The sequence below is a fragment of the Phoxinus phoxinus genome, assembly GCF_949152265.1.
Source record: "Phoxinus phoxinus genome assembly, chromosome: 7".
NCBI lineage: Eukaryota > Metazoa > Chordata > Actinopteri > Cypriniformes > Leuciscidae > Phoxinus > Phoxinus phoxinus.
The window spans coordinates 38,152,533-38,178,026 of NC_136882.1; the positions used below are offsets into that span (position 1 = coordinate 38,152,533).

The following is a 25,494-nucleotide window of genomic DNA, read 5'->3' on the forward strand; positions in this document are numbered from 1 at the left end:
TGTGTGTGTGTGTGTGAGATGGGTAGGTTTAGTGTAAGGAGACAGAATATACAGTTTGTACAGTATAAAAACCATTACATCTATGGAGAGTCCCCACAAAGATAGCAAACCAGACTCAGGACTCAGTGCACAGTGTGTTTACGCTCATCAATTTTGGTGTAGCATATGTGTGTGAGAGTGTGTGTGTGTGTTTTCCTGAGGGTCAAAAGTGCATTTTGTGAAGCTGTGCCACATCCCGTAGAGCCTCTCGCTGGTATGGACACACACACGCGGTGCTGTTCACTTCCCGCCACTCGAACGGCTGATGAGACGACGCCGAGCTCTCAACCTGCAGCAAAAACACAGACAGCTTGAGTCGCTCGGTAAACCCAACGAGAGCCGAAACAATGCCACTAATGCACAATAAAAGCCACTTATAGAGCGCTGTGACTGCACTGAACATAAAACTGAATGTGCTTATGATGTCTCGCATCAGAATCTCCCTCCTCAGAGAGTATTACCAGCTCCTAACATTTATTCAGTGTCTGCACTTTAAACTGGGAAATCCAACAATTCATATAAAGCATTTGTTTTCTTAGCCAGTCAAAATCTGCTAAGGGGTAATAATGGGGCAAAAGTGATTTTCACTATTATTTACAACAGGATCAGCATTTTCATGGGTTTAAAGTCCCTCTATGGGGAAAATCCAGTTTTTAATGTTGTTTATGTGTCTATGTGGTGTTTTTAATCTGCTTTAAGACAAACCGTGTGTAAATTCATAAGTCGACAGCATATTGCTGAGTATTTTCTGCTTAAAACTGCAGTGAACCAAAGACTCAAAGACACGGTTTGAAATCGCTGTTTTTTTTCTAGGAATTTGGTGATCAAAGATGAGTTTTAAGGGATAAAATGATTGACTACTGGGGGAATTTAAAATCAAGAAAAGTTTTTTATGACGAGGCAATAAAAACAAGTTTTCTTAAAAACTTTTCTTTCCTGGTGAAAAAAGAAATTAATTTTCAACGAATTTGCATTAACTGAATCATGTCAGTAACATGTGATTTTTTGAAGCCACGAAATAATCTTGATTTAGAACGTCTCCGGCACATTTTAAAATTACCCCAAAATCAAACAAAGTTCACCCATCATGCACATTATCATGTCCGTCAAAAACTTAGGCTGGCTGTTGGTTGGAATATTACAACTAAAAACATCAACACAAACTCATGGGCATCAATCGCTTCACTGAATCCTTGCCGGCTGAGAAATAAACAATTATTACCTCACAATCCATCCGTTTTCAAATCCACATCATTTGAATATCACAACATCAACGTGCGCAATACACAGTAGTAGCTACAGGTGAAACTCGAAAAATTATAATATGGTGCAAAAGTTAATTTATTTCAGTAATTCAACTTAAAAGGTGAAACTAATATATTATATAGACTCATTACATGCAAAGTGAGATATTTCAAGTCTTTATTTGCTATAATTTTGATGATTATGGCTTACAGCTTATGAAAACATTTTGAATTTGGGGTTTTCATAAGCTGTAAGCCATAATATACCATATTATAATTTTTCACCAGTACACACACACACACACACACACACACACACACACACACACACACACACACACACACACACACACACACACACACACACACACACACAGAGGTCTGATTAAAACCTCACCATGGTTTACAGCCCACCTGAGGATATTTACTTGCCTAAGTTGACTTTGACCATTTTTACTCGTATTTGGCATTTTGCTGTATTTTATTTTTGTTAAAATCAGTGAGATGAAGTGATGTTCCCCACTCACGATGCGGTTTAGCTCTGCCATCAGCGGAGTGTGTTTGTCACAGTGAAGTGTGATGATGGTGGTCTCCACCCAGGCATTATCAGTGTTCCTGCTGTCATCCACATAACCCTTATACACCTGCATTAGAGAAGAAACACACACATCTGTTCAGCTTTGTGGAACTTTAACTCAAAACAATCAACTGGTGCAACTGGTATTTCAAACATAAAAAAAAAAAGTAATTGAGGATTAACTTTCCCCAAAAATGCCAAAAATGTAATAGTGGACTCACACAAAAGTAACGTTTCGAGCACGCAGGCTCTTCGTCACACAAAGACATCATTGCCGGACGAAGAGCTTGCGTGCCCAAAACATTACCTTTGAGTGAGTCTACTACTAAATTATAACATTAAACGGTAACACTGTGGGCCCTATTTTAACGCTCTGAAACGCAAGTGTCAAAGCGCAAAGCGCAAGTAACTTTGTGGGCGGATCCCGGCGCTGTTGCTATTTTCCCGGCAGGATAAATGCCTCTTGCGCCCGACGCAAATCTAAAATGTGTTGGTCTGAAGTTGCTTCATTATTCATAGGTGTGGTTTGGGCGTAACGTGAAATAAACCAATCAGAGCGTCCTCTCACATTCCCTTAAAGAGCCGGCGCGCTTGTTCCACGGCGGATTGCTATTATAACGGCGGGTTTGCCAGCGCACGCCAGGAGCGATTCACAGCCGAGGAGACCGACGTTCTCATCAGGGCCGTAAAACACAGAGAAGTGACATTGGGGATGATGGGAGAAACACACCCAAATTAGCTTCGGTTAAACAGGCGTATAGTTTGGGTAAATGTGTAGCCTAATCTAGATTTTTCTTTTTTATCTAGATAGATCTTTTTAACATCTTCACGGACACAACAATGATTTCCCTCGTGTGTTAATATTTTTCCTTGTAATAATGTATGATTTGCAAAAATGAAAATTGCTGCGTCTGTTTATATTAGAGAATCAAAGTGGATGCGCGTTTGGCCAAGCACGTTAACATTATGGCCAATCACGCGCCCTTAAAATACCACATCACTAACGCGCAACGCGCCGCTGTCTTTAGACTGTTTTTCTCCTGGTCAGTGGCGCAATTGCTTTCTAAAACTGGAAAATAGCACCAGGGAAGGTTTGCGCCGGAACACGCCTCCTCTTTGCGCTGAACCGCCCCCGCGAGTGCGAGTTCATTCCCTAATTTACCGCCGTGCGTCTGTGGAGGGAAAGTCTGCTGTGCGCGGGTGCAAAATAGGAATGATACATGCGTCGGTGTTCAAAGTCAATTGCGCTGGGTGCAAGATAGGGCCCTTGGTGTTACGTTGACTACCGTTAAATAAACCAAATGTGGGACGATTATAAATTTGTGTGGGACATGTTACCAACACTAAAACATAACCTGAAACTGTTAGATAATGTCTATGTAACTTAATAAAAACATTTGTATTCTGCCTTTCAGCTGATAAAAATTCTTTGTTCTTTAGTCCCTTCCATAAAACATTACAATATAACATAACATGTCTCTGTTGTACATGTCATTTAAATTCAACATCACTGAGCCCAAAGGCATCAGGATCATGCAGATCAGTTCTGACCAAGTCCAACTAAAATCCAACAAAATAAACAATGAATGAACAAATAAAATATAAAACAACATGAAATCAGATCATTGACAGTTTTATATATTAAGAATATATTAAACCAAAAACTTTCATATTTTTAGAAAGGATGTGAATAAAAAAAAAGTTGATAAATTCTGTTAAATTAAATTTTTAATTGACCGAATTATCCATTTGTTTTCTGACAGGGAACACATAAACGCATCACCGCTCCACATTTTGATTGACAGCCGCCACAACTAGTGACCGTGTTTACTCCTTTCCTTTCAACCATTGGATAGGATTTAAAAAACGGCTGTTGTATTTGTACTTCTGATGAATCGCTGTTAAATACAGGTGAAAAACTATGCAGCAAAAAGAATAAATAAAATGCTTCCTTAAAAAGGCAAAAGAACGCATGCATGTTTTCTTAATATAATCATTAAAAACCAATAGACTGATGAAAATGTGGGATATTTTCTCAATATGCGACTTGCGGTGCAACGTAAAGCGGGACGGGTGCTCACCCTACTTGGTGTGTCGACTATTTTCAGTTTTTTTTACTATTTTCTTTGTCGACCACCTAGAGCATATTTTTTTTGCCTGCGCTTATTTTAAAAGTTGCCAGCCAGCACCAGCCTTTTTGATAATTTTCACAAAACTTTCATGGCCCCCAGAATATTTTGTTGTATGAATATCTGAACATGCATATAAATAAACCAATACAATTTTGTTATTGGTTAATTTAGTGAATAGTCAAAAATCAAAGTTCTATAATTATTTACTCACTGCATGCTAGCTAACTAACCAACAGATAACACGTGAAACCCGATGCAGTTCAAATCTATGCTCCTAATGTCTGTAAACAAGTTTGTCTTTTAATCAGCAAAGTTGAGCATCTTGTTGATTTATCTTGCTCACCTGTTCCCCATTCTTTAGTTCAGTCTTGGTCTTGTCATGTAACTTTTTTCCCAGAATCCTCTCCAGTGTCTGTGGTAGAGGCTCATCAGGTTTGGCTGGGCCCTGCAAGAATAATAATAAAAATACTTAATATACAGCATGCTATGCATATCTAGAAAGCTTGTTTGTGCATGTCTACTTTAGGTTACCATATTACAATATAGCAAATATGATTTTCATGACTGCATAATAAAGCAAATGAAACAATTCTCTGTATCATATGTGACCCTGGACAACAAAACCAGTCACATGGGTCAATTTTTTTTAAATTGAGATGTATGAATCATATGAAAGTTGAATAAATATAAATAAGCTTTCCATTGATGTGTGGTTTGTTAGGATAGGACAATATTTGGTCGAGATACAACTATTGAAAATCTGGAATCTGAGGGTGCACATTTTTTTTAACATTAGCTATGTTTCCATCCACACGTTTTTATCCGAATTAAGTGATATCGAATGAAAAATGCCTTATGGAAACAGTAAAATTCGATTGAATTTCATGAATATCGACTCAAATGAAATACGTTCGGTCTCATTGGATTTTATCTTGATCGATATACGGCTTATGCGATAAACGCTGATGGAAACGCTATTTGCCGAATAAATAATGAATTGCATTTTGTCTAGCAAAACTTTGTTCGCAAATGTTGGCTTGAATGTTGTGCGATTCAGTGCGAAAATGAAAAAAAAAAAAAAACCTTAAAATGTCTCAAATCAATTCGATATACCAATTTGAACGCAAAACAGCATGTGACGTCATTACACACAGGTTTTTATTCGCTTTAAAGCCGTTGGATGGAAACACACTTTCACCAGCTTTATTCGCGTTCGTTTCTTTACCGAACTTCAGATAATTCGATTGACAAGTGAATGGAAACTTAGCTAGTGAGAAAATCTCCTTTAAAGTTGTGCATTTATGTTCACGATTGTGCTGCATTCACTCACACAAACACATGTTTTATATATTTACGGTAGGAAATGTACTAAATATCTTCATGGAACATGATCTTAATATCCTAATGATTTTTGGCATAAAAGAAAAATCTATAATTTTGACCCATTCAATGTATAGTTGGCTATTGCCACAGATATACCCGTGCGGCTCCAGACTGGGTTTGTGGTCCAGGGTCACATATTAAGATTGTGAAAATGTCACTGTACAGATTTTATTTGATGCATTCTCACCCCAGGAAGAGTCACAGGCTTCTCTTCATCCTCGCAAATGGAGAGAAACTCCAGCACTGTGTGTTCAGCATCACGCCACCTTTAAAACAGACAGCACAATCATTTCTTTATATTTAATACACTAACAGCAGGACGTGAGATGAATGTGATCTCTAATCTCTGTTGTTTTTGGTGTATTTGGTTGTAAACTTCCATTTCATCTGATATAAGATTAGAGTTTAAATCCAGGAGGAAGTGAAGATCAGGACTTGAACTGGATTTTAATTCCAGTGTTGTATACCTGGTGAAGATTGGGTGGAGAATGTGATTCGGGCCGAGGGATTTCAGAGCCCCTTTTCCCCGTATCCCAGTCCTTCCTTCTGGATTCCTGTAAAATCCATTCATGACAATGAGACTCAATCAAATGCAATTAAATGCAAATTCCAGTAGGAGAATAAAGGCACAGATTAAACATATTTTGCTCAGCATACCTGTACTTGTCTAAGACTGAAGTGTCTGAGCTGTACAGAAAAAAAGTGTTTTTATTTACAAAAATCAGCAAGACTGTCAGAAATACAAAAAAAAACGCATTTCAAGATTTATAAGAAGTCTTCAGCTCTAACAAAATTGCAATTCAGTAAAGTCATCTTACTGTCATTTCTATTTAACTTTCTGTTTAAATTGGCTAGAGATAATTCTTAAAAGCAAAACCTTATGGTGTGTTCAAGTCCTCTTTAGAAGTTTGTGTTTACGAGCTTGAAAGTCGTACGACGTCAGTTGCGTTACAATCACTTTAGTCAAAGCAGGATGGCGATTTTTTGTTTTTATTCAATTTAAGAAGGTGCAATAAATTGACCTTATAAAAACCTTTCATCAAAGTTATACATGAATTTCTCTTGAGAAGTTTTATGAATTTATACAATAATATGGTATTTTGATCATGCAATATTATGTCCAACATGTTTTCTCACGGACACTCGGAAACTTTGGGATTAAAGAAAATCTCAAGTCTCTCACTCATAATTACAACTTTGTGGTGATGTTCATGTGCGTATTTCCAGACAAGACTTGAATGCATCATAAGAACAGAGTGTTGCTTTTCACTGTCAACTATATTTAATAATTTATAATAATTGCACAAGACTATACAGTAGATCAATTCGATTAATGGTGCCACTCTATTTTTCAGCATAAAACTTACTCGCTGCTGTCCTGTGGATTGTAAACTGGGGGAAGGTACGGAGTGAAGTTTACCTAAAAGAGTAAAACATTTGTGGGATAAGATAAACAATACAACAGAATGCTGTTTAATGTTATAAAATATGTGGTATAATTCATATCAGGCACCTCCCAGGACACCTTCTCCTCAGGCACAGGAAAGCGTTTGACGTTACTTTCGGGATACTGAAGCTGACGTGCGAATGTGTGAGGGGCCGGTTCGTCATCGGTCTCCTGTCCACTAGATTCACCATCGTCCCTGTCAGAGCTTTTACCTGCTGGATGGACAGAGGTCTTCATCAGCAACCCAGTTAATAGGGAACAGCCTGCCGTGATCTTGAAGTGAAACCCCACTGGACCAGGCCCACGAAGAGGCCATGCCTCTGGACCAATGAGCTCTAACGCCCAAAAGACAACGAAGGCCGTTGGATGTATAAGCCAACGCGATAGCATCAACTATCCACTTGGAAAGGCTATGTTTCGAGGTAGCTAGCCAACTTTGCAAACCAAATTTTTTTACCAAAAAAAGAAAAAATGTAATTAAACCAAAAAAGGTTTACCAAGAATTTATTTTTTTACATTTTTAGCGTCCAGAGAACATTCAGAATTTTATTTTTTTCATAACTCAATGGGAACATTAACAAAATGTTCTTAAAACATATTTTTGTTTGCTGGGAAGCAGCTGATGTCCTTTGCTGAACATCATGCTTTTAGACACACAAATAAAAAACAAATTTATTTCCACAAATAAAAACAAGACCTGAATGTCTTAAAATCAGCAAATGACCAGTGCTTGTTATTTTTCTGACTGATAAAAGTTTATCTAACATACAATAGTAATCTAACAAATTAATACTGTATTAAATTGATCAAAAGTGACAGTAAAGACATTTATAATGTTACAATAGTCTATTTCAAATAAATGCTGTTTTTAACAGTTTTTTTTAAGAATCCTGAAAAATAATATAATGGTTTCTGTAAAAATATGAAGCAGCACAACTGTTTTCAACATTGATGATAATCTGAGATGTTTCATGAGCAGCAAATCATTTACATTTTACATTTAGCAGACGCTTTTATCCAAAGCGACTCAACTGAGGACCAAAGCAAGCGAGTCATCGTGAAGAGGCAAAAACAACACAAGAAGTGCTCAAAATACAAAGTTCAGGCATTGCTCAGAGTAGCATAAACCAGACAAGGGAGGATTTAAGGAAAAGGAGAGGTTTTTATCTTGATTTTTTTCTTATGTTAAGCACTCACGGAAGAGATGAGTTTTCAGTTGTCTTTTGAATGTTGTCAAGGATTGGTGGGGAGATCATTCCACCAGCAAGGAACCGTGTATGAGAATGTTCTTGAGAGTGATTTTGTGCCTCGCTGTGATGGTACCACGAGCCGTCGCTCATTGACCGATCGCAGGCTTCTGGTAGGGATGTAGACTCGTAGGAGCGAGTGAAAGTAGGAGGGAGCTGAGCCTGTGGTCGATCTGTAAGCAAGCGTCAATGCCTTGAACTTGATGTGAGCAGCGAGTGGTAGCCAGTGCAGAGAGATGAACAGAGGAGTGATGTGGGCCCTTTTGGGCTCGTTGAAGACAAGACGGGCTGCAGCATTCTGGATCATTTGTAGAGGTTTAATTGCACATGATGGAAGACCAGCCAGAAGAGCATTGCAGTAATCAAGACTAGAGATAACCAGGGCCTGGACGAGATGTTGTGTTGCATGCTCAGTTAAGAAAGGCCTGATTTTCCTGATGTTGTGAAGTGCAAACCTGCATGATCAAGCTTTATTTGTAATGTGGTCTGTGAAGGTCAGCTGGTCATCAAATGTTACTCCAAGGTTTCTGACCGACCTTGGTGGGGTGATTAAGGTTGAATCTAGCTGGATAGTGAAGTCGTGCTGTAGAGACGGATTGGCAGGGAGGACGAGAAGCTCAGTCTTTGCCAGGTTGAGCTGCAGGTGATGTTCCTTCATCCACGCCGAGATGTCCGCCAGGCAGCTTGAGATACGTACAGCTACTGTGGGATCATCAGGTTGAAATGAGAGCTGGGTGTCATCAGCATAGCAATGGTAAGAGAAACCATGTGCCTGTGTGATGGGTCCCAGTGATGTGGTGTAAATGGAGAAGAGGAGCGGTCCAAGAACTGAACCCTGAGGAACCCCTGTGGTCAGTTGATGTGCTTTGGATATCTCCCCACTCCATGTAACCCTGAAGGACCTACTGTACCTGTGAGGTAGGACTCAAACCAGTGGGGGGGAAGTTCCTTTGATGCCCAGTGATGAGAGGATGAACAGAAGGATCTGATGATTCACAGTGTCGAAAGCAGCAGACAGATCCAGGAGAATGAGAACTGATGATAGGGCTTCTGTGACCGATAGTAATGCAGTCTCGGTTGAATGCCCTTTCTTGAAGACAGATTGGTTTACATCTAGTTGGTTGGTCAGAGACAGGAAAGATGATACTTGGTTGAAAGAAACTCGTTCAAGTGTTTTCACAATGAATGGTAGGAGAGAGACAGGTCTGTAATTCTCTAAAAGTGATGTGTTAAATGTTTTTTTTTAAGCAGTGGAGTTACCCGAGCCTGCTTGAATGCAGTAGGAAAAATGCCAGTGTGGAGCGATGAGTTGATTATGTGTGTGAGTGCTGGTAGAAGTGTGCGAGAGATGGCTTGTAGAAGGTGTGAGGGGATTGGATCTAGAGGGCAGGTGGTAGGATCACTCGAGAGGAGAAGTTTAGATACTTCTTCCTCGGTTAGTGGAGAGAAGGAGGAGAGAAGGTTTTCTGGTTGTGGGAGGGGTTGATCTGGGTTCCTGTGTGTGTGGAGCTGAGAACTGATTGCTGATAGTTGTTGTTTTGTTGGTGAAGAAGTTAGCAAAATCATCAGCAGTTAAAGAGGAGGTGGGTGGAGGTGGACAGAGGAGAGAGTTGAATGTCATGAAAAGTGTTCGTGTGTTAGAGGCGCTGTTGATCTTGTTGTGAACATCAACAGAAAAGGAAGAGAGCAGAGATTGATACATACTCCGGTCAGATGTGTCTTTTGATTTGTGCCATTTTCTCTCCATTGCCCTTTGTTCACGAAGAACCTCAGATAACCAGGGGTTAGAGGGAGTAGTGCGTGTTGGCCTGAGAGGAGAGAGGGCAGGAGAGAGGGCAGATATTGTCTAAAGAAGAAGTTAACGTGGAGCATAAAGTATCCGTTGCGGTATTCACATCCAGAGATGAGAATTGTGAGGGTGAGGGAAGAGAAGATCACACAGCAGAGGAAAGATGGGAGGGAGAAAGTGAGCGCAGGTTTCGTCTGGTTTGTAGATTGAAAGTAATAAGGGAATGATCTTAAACGTGGAGAGGTTTCACCAAAATGTTGTCCGTGATGCAGTTGCGTGTGTAAACCAGGTCCAGTTGGTTGCCTGATTTGTGAGTACCTGTAGTGATGAGCCGTTTGAGATCGAATGAGGCTAGGAGAGAGATGAAGTCTGTTGCATTCAGCTTCTCTAGATGAATGTTGAAATCACCAAAGACTACAAGTGGGGTGCCATCCTCAGGGAAAGAGGACAGCAGCACATCCAGCTCCTCTACAAAACTGCCCAGTTGACCTGGTGGGCGATAAATAACTACAATATGGATCTAATGGGAGTTGTAAGTGTAATAGCATGATATTCAAACAAGTTGTTATTGCATAGCGAAGAGAGAGTTGAGTATTTCCAATTGTTAGAAATGAGAAGACCTGTGCCCCCACCCCTCCCAGACTGGCGAGGACTGTGAGAGAAAGAGAAGTTGTTTGAGAGAGCAGCAGGGGTTGCTGAGTCTTCTGGACGGATCAGTCAAGCCCAAGATATTAAGAGTAGAATGAGATGCAAAGGCTGGAATGAAGTCAGCTTTGTTGACTGCTGACTGACAATTCCATAGACCCACAGAAAGAGAGAGAGTTGTGTGTGTGGATGAGAGAATGTGATGCAGATTAGCAGTATTGCGCTGCCTTCTGTGCGTGATGAGAGTGCGTTGTCGAGAGACAACAGGAATGTATTGAAAGCACACGTTGAGTAAGGATATACGATATGGGAAAGGAAAGGGGAGAAGAAGATACTTAAGTGCCCTGCTGGTGTCCTTGCTCGGTGGAGTCGCGCAGGTAGAGTCAATGGTCTTTACAAGAGGGAAAATCATCATATTAGAATGATTTCTGAAGGATCATGTGACACTGAAGACTGGAGTAATGATGCTGAAAAATCAGCTTTGATCACAGGAATAAATAGTTTTAATAGAAATTTTGAATTATAATAATATTTCACAAAATGTGTGTTTTTACTGTATTTTTGATCAATTAAATGCAGCCTTGAGGAGCATAAAGACTTCATTCAAAAACACAAAAAAAATCGTATTGATCCCAAACTTTCGAACAGTAGTGTATGTAAGATCTCATTAAAAAAAAATGCAATTTGTGTCTCTAATACTTTAACGAACTTATAAAGACAGATCATGAGTATGAAAAAGGATGCATGCATCTAATAAGAGCTGATTTTAAAAACACTGCTTACTCATTAGAGGAGGCTGCATTTTGGATTTGCATCCCTGAGATTTCAGCGCATCTATAATCCATCGTAAAGCTTTGGCAGACTCTGAGACCTGCCAGAAGACAAGAGATTCACCATCTGACACTCACATTTGCTTTGACATGCTGCCTGAAATAATGAACAGAACGAACGGACTGTAAAACACTATGTATGGGTTATTTGTGTACGACACCTGCTCTTCAAGCTTAGTAAGTCGTTTTGCCATTGTGGCCGAAACCATCTCCTGCTCCCGCTCCAGAAGTTCTGACATCGCTCCAACCCTGAGAGGAAAACAGAGATTTAAAGGTGCAGTCTGTAAGAAGGACAGCTAAACCAGTCACATGGGTGAATTCATCTGAAATCTGAATAAATAAGCTTTCCATTGATGTAAAAACGAATATCTGTCTGCCTCGTCTGCCTCGCTGTGACTGCTGCTGCTGTGAGTTTGTTTGCTGCGTCTAAGCCTCGTATTAGCTTCGTATTTCTTTCAGTTTTGAACCATCATTTATTATCGTTTCTAGTTGTTTATACTACTAAATACATCTTACCCAACATCTCAGATTAACCTGACATTGCTAGCTTCCGTTATTGTCAGCACAACACGCTAACTCGCTAGCCTTTTAACGCACCACCCGTGCGCTCAGTTATTTATTTTTCTCTCGCGCGCCCGCGCCTTTGAGTTCATAAAAGCCCAGGTGAATAAGAATCAGTCAACAAACACGGTGAGTAATGTCTTCTCCTGTTATTGTCACCTGCACTTCATGTCACATGTTTACCATAGCCTTCTCTGTCGGCAATATAGGATTTATATGTGATAAATGCAAGGAGACAGTCAGGCTGACAGAGAAGATTTCAGAACTAGAGACACGCATCCAAACTTTAATCGAGAATAGTAAGAAGAGTGCTAGAGCTTTAGATACTATTTTGGATGCGCATAGCCTAGTTAATTCTTTACATGAGTCGGTTCCGGCTGAAGTAGAGCCCATGCAGCAGGGCAGATGGGTGACAGTGAGAGATCGCTGTAGTCGCGGATCAAAAAAACACTTTTCCGTTCCGATAACAAATCGATTTGCCCCGCTCAGTGAAACACCCACTGAGAATTATTCTGATTGTGCCCTAGTTATTGGCGATTCTATTACACGGAACGTGAAAATAGAAACACCAGCCACCATAGTCACATGTTTGCCGGGAGCCAGAGCGCCTGACATCAAAGCAAATTTGAAAGTGCTGGCTAATGCTAAACATAAATTCTCTAAGATTATTATTCACGTCGGCACTAATGATGTTCGACTCCGCCAGTCGGAGATCACCAAAATTAATGTTAAAGAGGTGTGTGAACTCGCAAGTACGATGTCAAGCACTGTAATTTGCTCTGGCCCCCTTCCTGTTCGTAGGAGTGATGAGATAGTTAGTAGATTGTGTTCACTCAATGGCTGGCTGTCTGGGTGGTGTCCGCAGAATAATATAGAATTCATAGACAATTGGAAAAGTTTTTGGGGCAAACCTGACCTGTTGAAAAGAGATGGTATTCATCCCTCCTGGGATGGTGCTGCTCTTCTCTCTAGTAATTTGGCTCATAGTCTTAGAGATAAAACATGACAATCTGAGCCTCAGGTCAGGAAGCAGACAGACTGGCTTAACTGACCGTCTGCTAGCGGCCTCACGTCACCAAGGTCAGATAAATCCCATCACATAGAGCCTCTTTCACCTAGATATCATCATATAGAGACTGTGTCTGTTCCCCAAACTTGGAAATCCAAAAAACGTTTAAACCCATCTAAGGTTAAAAATGTAATTGATGTTCAACAAATAAAAAACAGATATAATACGGATGAGCAAATGATAAAGCTTGGGTTGCTGAATATTCGATCTCTTACTTCAAAAGCGCTAATAGTTAATGATATGATTACAGATTATAACCTAGATGTGCTGTGTTCGACAGAAACCTGGCTAAAACCAAACGATTACATTGCCTTAAATGAGTCAACCCCACAAGATTACGGTTATAAACATGAACCTCGTCTAAAACGCAAAGGAGGAGGTGTTGCTGTAATTTATAGTAATATTTTCAAAACCACTAAGAAATCTAGTTGTAAATATAATTCTTTTGAAGTGTTGGTGCTTAATGTAAAAATATCTAGTGTAAACGATAAATCACGTTTGAAAATTCTGCTGGCTACTGTATACAGGCCACCAGGGCACCATACAGACTTTATCAAAGAATTTGCTGACTTTCTATCAGAATTAGTATTGGCTGCAGATAAAGTACTAATTGTTGGTGACTTTAATATACACATAGATAATGAAAAAGATGCATTGGGACTGGCATTTAAAGACATTATAAACTCAATTGGAGTTAGACAACTTGTGTCAGGACCTACTCATTGCCGTAATCATACTCTAGATCTAATACTATCACATGGAATAGATGTTGATGCCGTTGAAATACTGCAGCAGAGCGATGACATCTCAGATCACTATCTAGTCTCGTGTAAATTACATTTAGCCAAGGCTGCAAAGCCGACTCCGTGTTATAAATATGTTAGACCGATCATTTCTGCCACTAAAGATTGCTTTATCAATAATCTTCCTAATCAGTTTCATCATCTCAGCATCCCGGATAGCTTAGAAGAACTTGATATTGCAACATAAACTTTTAACTCTCTCTTTTCCAGCACTTTAGACACAGTTGCTCCGCTGCGCTTAAAGAACATTAAAGAACATAGTCCAACGCCGTGGCACAACGAGCACACTCAGGCCCTTAAGAGAGCAGCCAGAAAAATGGAGCGCAACTGGAAGAAAACAAAACTAGAGGTGTTTCGGATTTCATGGAAGGAGAGCTCGATTGCTTACAGAGAGGCTTTAAAAGCTGCTAGATCTGCTTATTTTTCAACCCTATTAGAAGAAAATAAGACTGCTCAGAGAGCTGTGCAAAACTGCTGGTCGTCATTTTTTTTTTTTAAACTTCTTGTGCAAAGTAGCAGCATATCATGTCCATAGCATTAAAACAGTACATGGTCTCATCCTAGATATTTAAAGGATGTCACCTGCTTGATGTCATGACCATGAATGACCACCGGGCGCTGGAGACCAGAGCCCGGTGGTCATTCATGGTCATGACATCAAGCAGGTGACATCCTTTAAATATCTAGGAGTGTCAATTGATAATGATTTGAGCTGGCGCACACTTGTTGCAGATATCTGTTCAAGAACACATCAGCGCCTATATTTCTTGCACAGTATTTGGGGTCTGTAAAAATATTATGTTAATCTTCTATAGAACTACAATAGAGTCCATTCTTCGGTACGGTATCACAAGCTGGTTCGGAAATCTGACAGTTAAAACAAAAGCGCAAATTTTTAATCTGGTTAGGACGGCAGGCAAAATCATGGGTACACCAGCACCCCTTAACCCACAGGAGTTTTTCGAACAGGCCATATTCAATCAGGCTAAGAACATTGTATCGGATAACTCCCATGTGTTGTTTTCTGAGTTTGACCTATTGAACCCAGGAAAAAGATACAGGGTCCCTCTGTGCAAATATAATAGGTATAAGCGCTCATTTGTTCCTCTTGCAATTAAGCTCCTAAATGATCAACCCTGTGCATGAGACCATGTACTGTTTTAATGCTATGGACATGATATGCTGCTACTTTGCACAAGCAGTTTTAAAAAAAATGGTGACTTGCAGTTTTGCACAGCTCTCTGAGCAGTCTTATGTTTTATGTATTATTGTCTCTTATCTGTTTTAACTCTGTACTTGTGTTTGTCTTTGTTGTAATTTTCTTTGTAGCAATCTCTTTTTATCCGAACCAAATTTCTCCTTAGGGAGACGAATAAAGATACCTTGACCTTGAAGAAAATAAACATAATCCTAGGTATTTATTTGAAACAGTAGCTAAACTAACGAAAAAGAAAGCTTCAGGCCCAGAAGTTTCCAAGCAACACAGCAGTAATGACTTTATGAACTTCTTCACTTATAAGATCGATAATATCAGGGACAAAATTATAACTATGCAACCGTCTAATACAGTATCGCATCAGGAAGTGCATTGTAGTCTTCCTGAGGGAAAATATGATTCATTCATTGCTATAGGAGAGGAAGAATTTTGCAAACTCGTCAAATCATCTAAATTGACAACGTGCATGTTAGACCCTATACCAACTAAGCTGCTGAAAGAGATGCTTCCAGATGTCATAGATCCTCTTCTTAATATCATTAATTCATCTTTGTCTCTAGGATACGTACCAAAGACCTTTAAGCTAGCTATGATTAAACCGCTTGTTAAAAAACAGCAACTTGATCCTACAAAACTAGTCAATTACAGGCCGATCTCTAATCTGCCATTTCTGTCAAAGATATTAGAAAAAGCAGTATCCTCACAACTGTGTTCCTTTCTTTAAAGAAATGATATCTGCGAGGATTTTCAGTCCGGATTTAGACCGTACCATAGTACCGAGACAGCTCTCGTTAGAGTCACAAATGATTTGCTCTTATCATCCGATCGTGGTTGTATCTCTCTATTAGTATTACTTGATCTTAGTGCTGCATTTGACACCATTGACCACAACACCCTTTTAAATAGACTCGAACATTATGTTGGCATTAGTGGAATTGCACTAGCATGGTTTAAATCATACTTATCTGACCGTTATCAGTTTGTAGCAGTAAATGAAGAGATGTCTTATCAATCACAAGTTCAGTATGGCGTTCCACAAGGCTCAGTACTAGGACCGCTGCTGTTCACTCTGTATATGCTACCATTAGGAGATATCATTAGGAAACATGGAATTAGCTTTCACTGTTATGCTGACGATACTCAGCTGTATATTTCTTCAAAACCTAACGAAACCTACCAATTCACAAAATTAACGGAATGCATAGCTGATATAAAAAATTGGATGACTAGTAATTTCCTACTACTAAATTCAGAAAAAACAGAGATTCTAATTATTGGACAAAAAACTTCCACACGTAATGACCTAGAGTACTGTTTAACACTTGATGGCTGCTCTGTTAAGTCTTCGTCGTCGGTTAGGAACCTGGGTGTGCTCTTTGATACCAATCTTTCATTTGAAAGTCATGTGTCTAGTATCTGTAAAACCGCTTTCTTCCATCTTAAAAATATATCTAAATTACGTAATATGCTCTCAATGAATAATGCAGAACAATTAGCTCATGCGTTCATGAGCTCAAGGCTAGATTATTGTAATGCTCTACTGGGTGGTTGCCCTGCACGCTTAATAAACAAACTACAGCTGGTCCAAAACGCAGCAGCTCGAGTTCTTACTAGAACCAGGAAGTATGACCATATTAGCCCCGTTCTGTCAACACTGCATTGGCTGCCTATTAAACATCGTATACATTTTAAAATATTGCTGATCACTTACAAAGCACTAAATGGTTTAGCTCCACAGTACTTGAGCGAGCTCTTAACGCATTATAGTCCTTCACGTCTACTGCGATCTCAAAACTCCGGCCAGTTAATAATACCTAGAATATCAAAATCAACTGCTGGCGGAAGATCCTTTTCCTACTTAGCACAGTCTTCCTAACATTGTCCGGGAAGCAGACACACTCTGTCAGTTCAAATCTAGACTAAAAACACATCTCTTCGGCCTAGCATACACATAACACATTATAGACTTATATAATTCAATGTTAGGCTGCATAGTTTAGAACAGCCGGGACCGGGAACACTTCCCGTAAATCCTGATGTACTTGGTACATCATAAGAAGGATGGCGTCTACGCTAATATTAGTCTCTCTGTCTATCCCGAGGTTTACCGCTGTCCACCGGAACCAGGCCGTATCCAGATCTGATGAAGGACCAGCGCCAGGACACGACGACGCCGCTGACCTGAAGTGTCAACCAGTCTCTCCTCCTCTCCACTCCGACTTCAACCAACCGGAACTGGACAAATACTCTGATTCATTCTGAACTTCATACACTGTTCACTCATTGGCCAGAGGAGAACTGCCCCCGACTGAGCCTGGGTGCTCCCAAGGTTTTTTTCTCCCTTCTGTCACCTGATGGAGTTTTGGTTCCTTGCCGCTGTTGCCTTGCCTTCTGGCTTGCTTAGTTGGGGACATTTAATATTCAACAATATTATAGATCTGCCTTAAAGGTGGACGATGATGAAATTATTTTTTGTATTATTTTCATGTTATCACTGTGAAGCTGCTTTGATACAATCTGTATTGTAAAAAGCGCTATATAAATAAAGGTGACTTGACTTGACATGTATGGTTTGTTAGGACAATATTTGGCCGAGATACAACTATTGAAAATCTGGAATCTGAGGGTGCAAAAATTTCGAAACATTGAGAAAATCTCCTTTAAAGTTGTCCATTTGTGTTCACAATTGTGCTGCATTCGCTCACAAAAATACATGTTTTATATATTAAAAGGTAGGAAATGTACTAAATATCTTCATGGAACATGATCTTTACTTAATATCCTAATGATTTCCGACGCTCACGCGGGTTGCCAGTTTGAGGACACGCAACAGGAACGAGTGCAATTAACAATGAAAGACGAGGAGACTTACAAACGCAAGTTGATAAGTTGATTTACAGACCAAAACAAAAACAGACATTCCAACACAGAACGCACATTTCAAAGTAAAATAACTGGCTTCATAGTTTCCTCAAATCAAATTCAGTACTCAAACATATGAGCTGTTCTGTTTCATGTCTTGTGCTTCTCTGAGTTACTTCTCTGCGGTGTCCTGGATACGATGCTCCACGGTCTGGCTCTTCTCCTGTCGTGTAGATGCCAGATAGTTGTCCTTCATGAAAGCCTCCCATGACAACAGCTCCTCTTCCTCGGTCTGCTCTAGTTCCTGCCCTGTGCAGAACCATGTACTTAAACCAGGGATTTAGACATTCAACGCAGTTTTTTAAAGTGATCAGGACATTAAAAATATAATATAATATAAGCTTTGTTGATGTAGCTCAAACAGTAGAACTTGTTTGGGATTTGATTTACAGTAATAAAATGTAAACATTGAATGCAATGCAAGTCAGAATCTGCCAAAAGTTAATTTGATTATGCTGTTCGCAATGCTTCATGGTTCAAATCATCGCTTATTAAAGGATTAGTTCACTTCAGAATTAAAATGTCCTGATAATTTACTCACCCACATGTCATTTAAGATATGTGAAAAGAAATGTGACTTCAATGGAGTCCAACCAGTTGAAGGTCCAGATGTGAGTTTCAGTGCAGCTTCAAAGTCTCGACACGATCCCAGCCGAGGAATAAGAGTCTTATCTAGACAAACCATCCGCCATTTTATTTAAAAAAAATATACATTTATATACTTTTTAACCACAAATGCTCGTCTTGCACTAGCTGCGATGCGCAACACATTATGTAATCACGTTGGAAAGGTCAGGCGGTAACCTGACGTAGGCAGAAAATGTAGGATAGGGGGGAAAATTCCCTCTCATTTTCTCCTCCAACTTCAAAATTGTCGGACATCATTGTTTTACCTTTTATTTATTATTATTTTTTGTAAATGGCGTTTGACTTAATCTTTGCACATTCGCTTTGTAAACACTGGGTCGATTCTTCCGCCTCCGTCACGCGTGACCTTTCAACGTGATTACATAATGTGTGGCGGATCACAGCTAGTGCAAGACGAGCATTTGTGGTTAAAAAGTTTATAAATGTTTATTTTGTTATAAAATGGCGGATGGTTTGTCTAGATAAGACTCTTATTCCTCGGCTGGGATCGTGTAGAGACTTTGAAGCTGCACTGAAACTCATATCTGGACCTTCAACCCGTTGGACCATTGAAGTCACTATATGGAGAAGATCCTGGAATGTTTTCCTCAAAAACCTTAATTTCTTTTCGACTGAAGAAAGAAAGACATGAACATCTTGGATGACGTGGGGGAGAGTAAATGATCAGGAAATTTTAACTCTGAAGTGAACTAATCCTTTAATGAAAAACTCCCTATTGAAAAAATGAATGGAAAAATACCGGTACTCCTGGAACCAGTGCAGCGGAAAAAGGAAGCGGGCGCTAATGCACTCATATTCTGATCTAGACTAACGAACATCAGTAATCTACTGCGGTCATGTGTGTTTTCAGCAAACGATGTTTTGTGGCTGTAGTGTGGTCCTGGCCCAGCACTCACTGAAGTGTTTGTGTCTCTGTGAAGGACAGCGCAGCAACACTCCTCTGATGAAGAGGATGAGGTGACTGAGGAGGATGAAGGGTGGAGGAAGAGCAGGTCGACTGTGATACTCCTTAATCAGCTCGTAACGCTGGAACTTCCAGATGGTGTCCGTGTTGTCTTGAACCTGCTGGAACGTGTAGCTGTGAAGCAAAGATAGAGTTTAAAGCCCTAAAAGTGTGTGTGTGTGTCTCTGTGTGTGTGTCTGTGTCTCTGTGTGTATTACGGGCAAGAAGAAATACAATAATTTGCACAAATATTAATTTTCAAGGTTAAACAAACACACGTACACACACACACACACACACACACACACACACACACACACACACACACACACAAGCTTTCATTTCTATCCTTGTGGGGACATTCCATAGGCGTAATGGTTTTTATACTGTACAAACTGTATATTCTATCCCCTTACACTGCCCCTATCCCTAAACCTACCCCTTACAGGAGACATTCTGCATTTTTACATTTTCAAAAATATATAATTTAGTATGTTTATTAACCCATTCCCCTCATGGGGACCGCTGGCTGGTCCCCACAATGGAGGTGATCTCAGGTTTTACTATCCTTGTGGGGACATTCGGTTCCCACAATGCATAATAAACCAAGCCCACACACACACACACACACACACACACACACACACACACACACACACACACACACACACACACACACACACTCTTATTAAAGAAACAGATAATTGTGTGCTTAAATAAACAAATGAACAAACAAACAAACAAATACATACATGATTGTTCAAGATTAAATAAATAATTAAATTGAATAAAAATGTACTATTTGGGAAACCAGGTGAGTGTTTCTGTTCACCTTTTTCAGTCTGTTTACTTATTGACTGGGAAAAAGAAAAAGTGTCCAAATCAACCTGAATTCACTCTATTTTGTGTATATATACATACACACACACACACGCTTATATTTAAGATAATCACTCACTCTCTCTACATATATATATAGATATGCTTATATTAAATAAACATTTGTGTGCTTAAATAAAACATTAAACAAACAAATACATAAATATAAAGTGTGCATGCAGACAGTAGGCATCAAGTCAGCTCACTAGGTTCTGGAACAGAGTCATTGTGTAAATGAAACAAGTGTTTCCGTTCGCCCATTTGTTTACTCACTTGAAGATAGCGATGAGGAGGTTGAGCAGTAAAATGTTGGCGAACAGCAGATACACACACAGCATGATGATGGTCAGCCATTCTGGGAACATCGGCAGGTTATCATCATTCAGCACGGGGCATTTGGGCTTCAGAGGCTCGGAGCCGTTCACATGGCAGCTGCTTATATCAAACTGAGTGTCTGGTTTGCAAAACAGAGATATATTTGTTAGCTATCTGACTTGTCTATATTTTGTATAAATCTCTGGACTTTTGAATGTTCTACAATGTTACAATAAAAACAATAATACAATCTATAGTATAAGCACATTTGCATTATTATTGCATATGCAATATTTTATAAATATCATTTTATAACCAGTGTTGGGGAAAGTTACTTTTAAAAGTAATGCGTTACAATACATGTTACTTTCTAAAAAAGTAACTAATTGGGTTGCTTTTTATGGAAAGTAATGCATTACGTTACTTTTTCTCACCTTGGTGGGCTTGTTTGTATTGCATATTTAAATATATACAAATCTATAGGTAATTTTTTTCAGTGTATAGGGAGATTGACGCAGTTCTTCTTTATATTTGATTTGATTTAGAATAAACGGCTCACTGTCTATATTAGTGGGGAAGTTGCCAAATATGATGAGGTAGGGATCATAGACAGCTCCTCGGACGATCCAGTTTAGCCTCTCTTCATTTTCGATCATAATGCCCTGTTTCGCCACGCCGTACGCCACCACCCAGATACTGAGCAGAAACATGAAGAAGAACAGATCCATCATCTGCAAAGAGGAAGACAGAATATGAGAGGACACAAAATGAAACGGGAAAAGATGCACAATCATAGCTCAGTCTGTCTGCATTTGCTTTTATGCCAAAACACTTTTGCTTGATGTGCACTATGAGAGGAAGAATATACATGAAGAACTCACATGATTCAATATTATTAAAGGATTAGTTCACTTTCAAAGAAATTTTTCCTGATAATTTACTCACCCCGATGTCATCCAAGATATCCATGTCTTTCTTTCTTCAGTCGAAAAGAAATGAAGGTTTTTGATGAAAACATTCCAGGATTTTTCTCCATTTAATGGACTTCAATGGCAACCAAATATTCCAATGTTCAAAGAAGGTTCAAATGTCCGTCTCAATGCAGCTTCAAATACTCGACACAATCCCAGTCGAGAAATAAGAGTCTTATCCAGCGAAACGAGCGGTTATTTACACAATTATATACTTTTTAACCACAAATGCCCTTCGTGTACCATCTCTGAGATGCGCCACACATTGCGTCATCACGTTGGAAAGGTCACGCGTCACGTCATCTATCTAAGTTATTTGTCTGTGTACTCCGGTTCAAAAAGGCAGTGTAGGGCGAAAAACTCCATCTCATTTTCTCCTCCAACTTCAAAATCGTCCGACATCTTTGTTGTAATTTTTTGTATAATTTTTTTTTGTGTGACCTTTCCAACGTGATAACGTAATACGTGGCGCATCTCAGAGATGGTACAAGATGGGCATTTGTGGTTAAAAATTGTATATATATCTTTTTTTTTGTTGTGAAAATTAGCGATCGTTTTGAGTGAATGAGCGACTGGGATCGTGTCGAGACTTTGAAGCTGCATTGAGACGGACAATTGAAACTTCTTTGAACATTGGGATAGATGGTTGCCATTGAAGTATATTATGTGTCCTGGAATGTTTTCCTGAAAATCTTAATTTCATTTCGACTGAAGAAAGAAAGACATGGATATCTTGGATGACATCGGGGTGAGTAAATTATTAGCAAAACTTTTTTTGAAAGTGAACTAATCCTTTAATAGTAGATTTTTTTTCTTTTTTCAAAAGATCAAGAAGCATTTGTTTCCTCATAGCATGAGTCCATAAGTCTCTCAACACTTAGGATGAGCAGAAATATTGCTTAACATTTCTGAACTGAAGAAATGAACATGTAGACCCACCATTCTCCTGACAATGATTATTTTCGGACCCAGGTTTCGACTGATAGTGAAGATGGCCATTAATCGTAGACAGAATATGATGAAGTCAATGCAGAATAGAACTTTACCCACGTACAAGACAGTGCGGGAGGCCTGAAGTCTGTATGAAAAACAGAGTTTGATTAAGTGTAAAAAAATACTGCTTTAATTTAGTTCTGAGTCATTATGCAACTGAACTAAACTTAACTCAGGATGAGGACCAACACCTTTAAATATGATTCCTTTATATGAGAGTCTCTTAGTGTTGGTAAGTTTTATTTATTTCAGTGAAATTCTTTTAATGAACAGAATCATAGATTAAAATGTAAAAATTATAACTTAACATAACTTAAAACATATGCAGATAATTATTGCTTTGTATTACTATTGTTATATTGGTGCATATAAATAAATTATTTTAACTAGATTTTTACTGTATTTTACATATTTATATTATTAAACATTTTTAATCTTTCACGGTTTAGGTTTTGTTACTTAAGGCTTGTTCGACTTGAACCAGCGCTGCACAGACCGATCGGTTTATGACATCAAAGTACCGCGAGAGCGATTCAAAAGCATAAGGAGCTGTCTGCCCTCTAACCGCTCTCACGGTACTTTGATGTCATAAACCGATCGGTCTGTGCAACGCCGGTTCAAGTTGAACAAACCTTTTGTCTTGTCATGTGATTCCCTGTTTGTCATGTGATCCTGCCATGTGTCTTGTCATTCGTTAATCATCTGATTATTGTTCACATGTGTTCCTTGTCTTGTAATTAGTATGTGTATTTAAAGCAGCACTCAGTAAGATCGGGATTTCTTTGTTGTATCCTCGCGTTTTGCTCGGAGGTTTCTCTCTAGAGCTCCCCCCGCAGCTTCGGAATAGATATTTGACAACAACTGTTAAAAACTCGCTGGCTATTCTCAGACACTAGAGGCTTAGTAGATCAACGACATCAAAGCAGATGGGAAACTCTTTGCAACGTCGTCTTCATTCGGGTTCCAACAGCGTGAGGGAGCGCAATAATGACAGCATTATAGCAGATTTCTTTTTGCAGTAAAGCAATTCTTTACCTCGCGAGACTTGGGATCACACGATACTTCCAGACGAAGAGGCCGGCGGGCCGCCGGCCCAAATTTGCAAACGCTGTTTTTCCGCTCACGGGCACCAGGGGGGGGTGCGAAACCACCACCATTCAACCCAAAATAAGTAATATAACCATTCCAGTGACTCCGAAGTTGATCAGTTAAGGTAAAAAAGTTACCTAGTTCACCTTTAAGCCCTCGTGTTTGCCCTGTGTCTTTGTCTAGTATTGAATGTTTCATGCCGTTGTCCTTGTTTCTGTTTCATGCCTTGCCATGCCTTTGTTTTGTGATGTGTTGGACTACGTTTGTTAAGTAAAGTTGCATTTGGGTTCTCAAGCAGCTTGCCTCCAGTGGATTAATCGTAACAGAATACTAGACCAAAATATGGACCCAGCAATTCGTCTCAGCCTAGGTGAATGCCCTATTGAGAAGTATGTGGAGGAGTTTTGTGAGCTTTGCCATGGGGTAGATTTCAATAATGAGGTCTTAAAGGACATGTTTCGCCATGGACTTGATGAATCCATTTATTATCTTATGCCTGCCAATACCCCTCACTGCACTCTGGTGCAGTATATGGACTTTGCACTTCTTTTAAACGGTCCTTTGTTTACTGTGGGTTTTGCGGACAAGGAGCCCCGCAAAACCACAGTACCCTCTAAGCCTGAGCCAATTCACGTCATGCCCAACCTCATGTTGGCAACTCCAGTGCTCACACCGTTCGCCAGTGCATTCACACCAGAGCCTCTTCACATCGGTCCTGCCGAGTCTGAGCCTCTTCGCGTCGGTCCTGCCGAGTCTGAGCCTCTTCGCTTCGGTCCTGCCGATCCTGAGCTTCTTCGCGTCGGTCCTGCTGAGCCTGAGCTTCTTCGCGTCGGTCCTGCTGAGCCTGAGCTTCTTCGCGTCGGTCCTGCCGAGTCTGAGCCTCTTCGCGTCTGTCCTGCCGACCCTGAGCCTCTTCGCTTCGGTCCTGCTGAGCCTGAGCTTCTTCGCGTCGGTCCTGCTGAGCCTGAGCCTCTTCACGTCTGTCCTGCCGAGCCTGAGCCTCTTCGCGTCTGTCCTGCCGAGCCTGAGCTTCTTTGCGTCGGTCCTGCTGAGCCTGAGCTTCTTCGCGTTTGGTCCTGCCGATCCTGAGCTTCTTCGCGTCGGTCCTGCTGAGCCTGAGCTTCTTCGCGTCGGTCCTGCTGAGCCTGAGCTTCTTCGCGTCGGTCCTGCCGAGTCTGAGCCTCTTCGCGTCTGTCCTGCCGAGCCTGAGCCTCTTCGCGTCTGTCCTGCCGAGCCTGAGCCTCTTCGCGTCGGTCCTGCCGAGCCTGAGCTTCTTCGCGTCGGTCCTGCCGAGCCTGAGCTTCTTCGCGTCGGTCCTGCCGAGCCTGAGCTTCTTCGCGTCGGTCCTGCCGAGCCTGAGCTTCTTCGCGTCGGTCCTGCCGAGCCTGAGCTTCTTCGCGTCGGTCCTGCCGAGCCTGAGCTTCTTCGCGTCGGTCCTGCCGAGCCTGAGCTTCTTCGCGCCGGTCCTGCCGAGCCTGAGCTTCTTCGCGCCGGTCCTGCCGAGCCTGAGCTTCTTCGCGCCGGTCCTGCCGAGCCTGAGCTTCTTCGCGACGTTCCTGCCGAGTCTGAGCTTCTTCGCGTCGTTCCTGCCGAGCCTGAGCTTCTTCGCGTCGTTCCTGCCGAGCCTGAGCTTCTTCGCGTCGTTCCTGCCGAGCCTGAGCTTCTTCGCGTCGTTCCTGCCGATCCTGAGCTTCTTCGCGTCGTTCCTGCCGATCCTGAGCTTCTTCGCGTCGTTCCTGCCGAGCCTGAGCT

At 40.6% G+C, this 25,494-nt stretch overlaps 1 protein-coding gene across 1 annotated transcript in view; it reads right to left on the bottom strand.

The window, feature by feature from the left end:
* Position 1: 1 nt before the first annotated feature.
* trpm2 (transient receptor potential cation channel, subfamily M, member 2) overlaps positions 2-25,494 on the bottom strand; it is a gene marked incomplete at its 5' end in the record, with an annotated part of 58,147 nt that continues 32,654 nt past the window's right edge. The window contains 15 exons of the mRNA XM_079618345.1: positions 2-328; positions 1,811-1,927; positions 4,336-4,437; positions 5,563-5,641; positions 5,843-5,929; positions 6,033-6,062; positions 6,743-6,795; positions 6,889-7,037; positions 11,287-11,374; positions 11,495-11,582; positions 18,021-18,153; positions 19,449-19,630; positions 20,648-20,828; positions 21,249-21,420; positions 22,600-22,738. Coding sequence (XP_079474471.1) covers positions 203-328; positions 1,811-1,927; positions 4,336-4,437; positions 5,563-5,641; positions 5,843-5,929; positions 6,033-6,062; positions 6,743-6,795; positions 6,889-7,037; positions 11,287-11,374; positions 11,495-11,582; positions 18,021-18,153; positions 19,449-19,630; positions 20,648-20,828; positions 21,249-21,420; positions 22,600-22,738 — 1,726 coding nt within the window. The 3' untranslated portion in view covers positions 2-202. The remainder of the gene's footprint in view (positions 329-1,810; positions 1,928-4,335; positions 4,438-5,562; positions 5,642-5,842; positions 5,930-6,032; positions 6,063-6,742; positions 6,796-6,888; positions 7,038-11,286; positions 11,375-11,494; positions 11,583-18,020; positions 18,154-19,448; positions 19,631-20,647; positions 20,829-21,248; positions 21,421-22,599; positions 22,739-25,494) is intronic.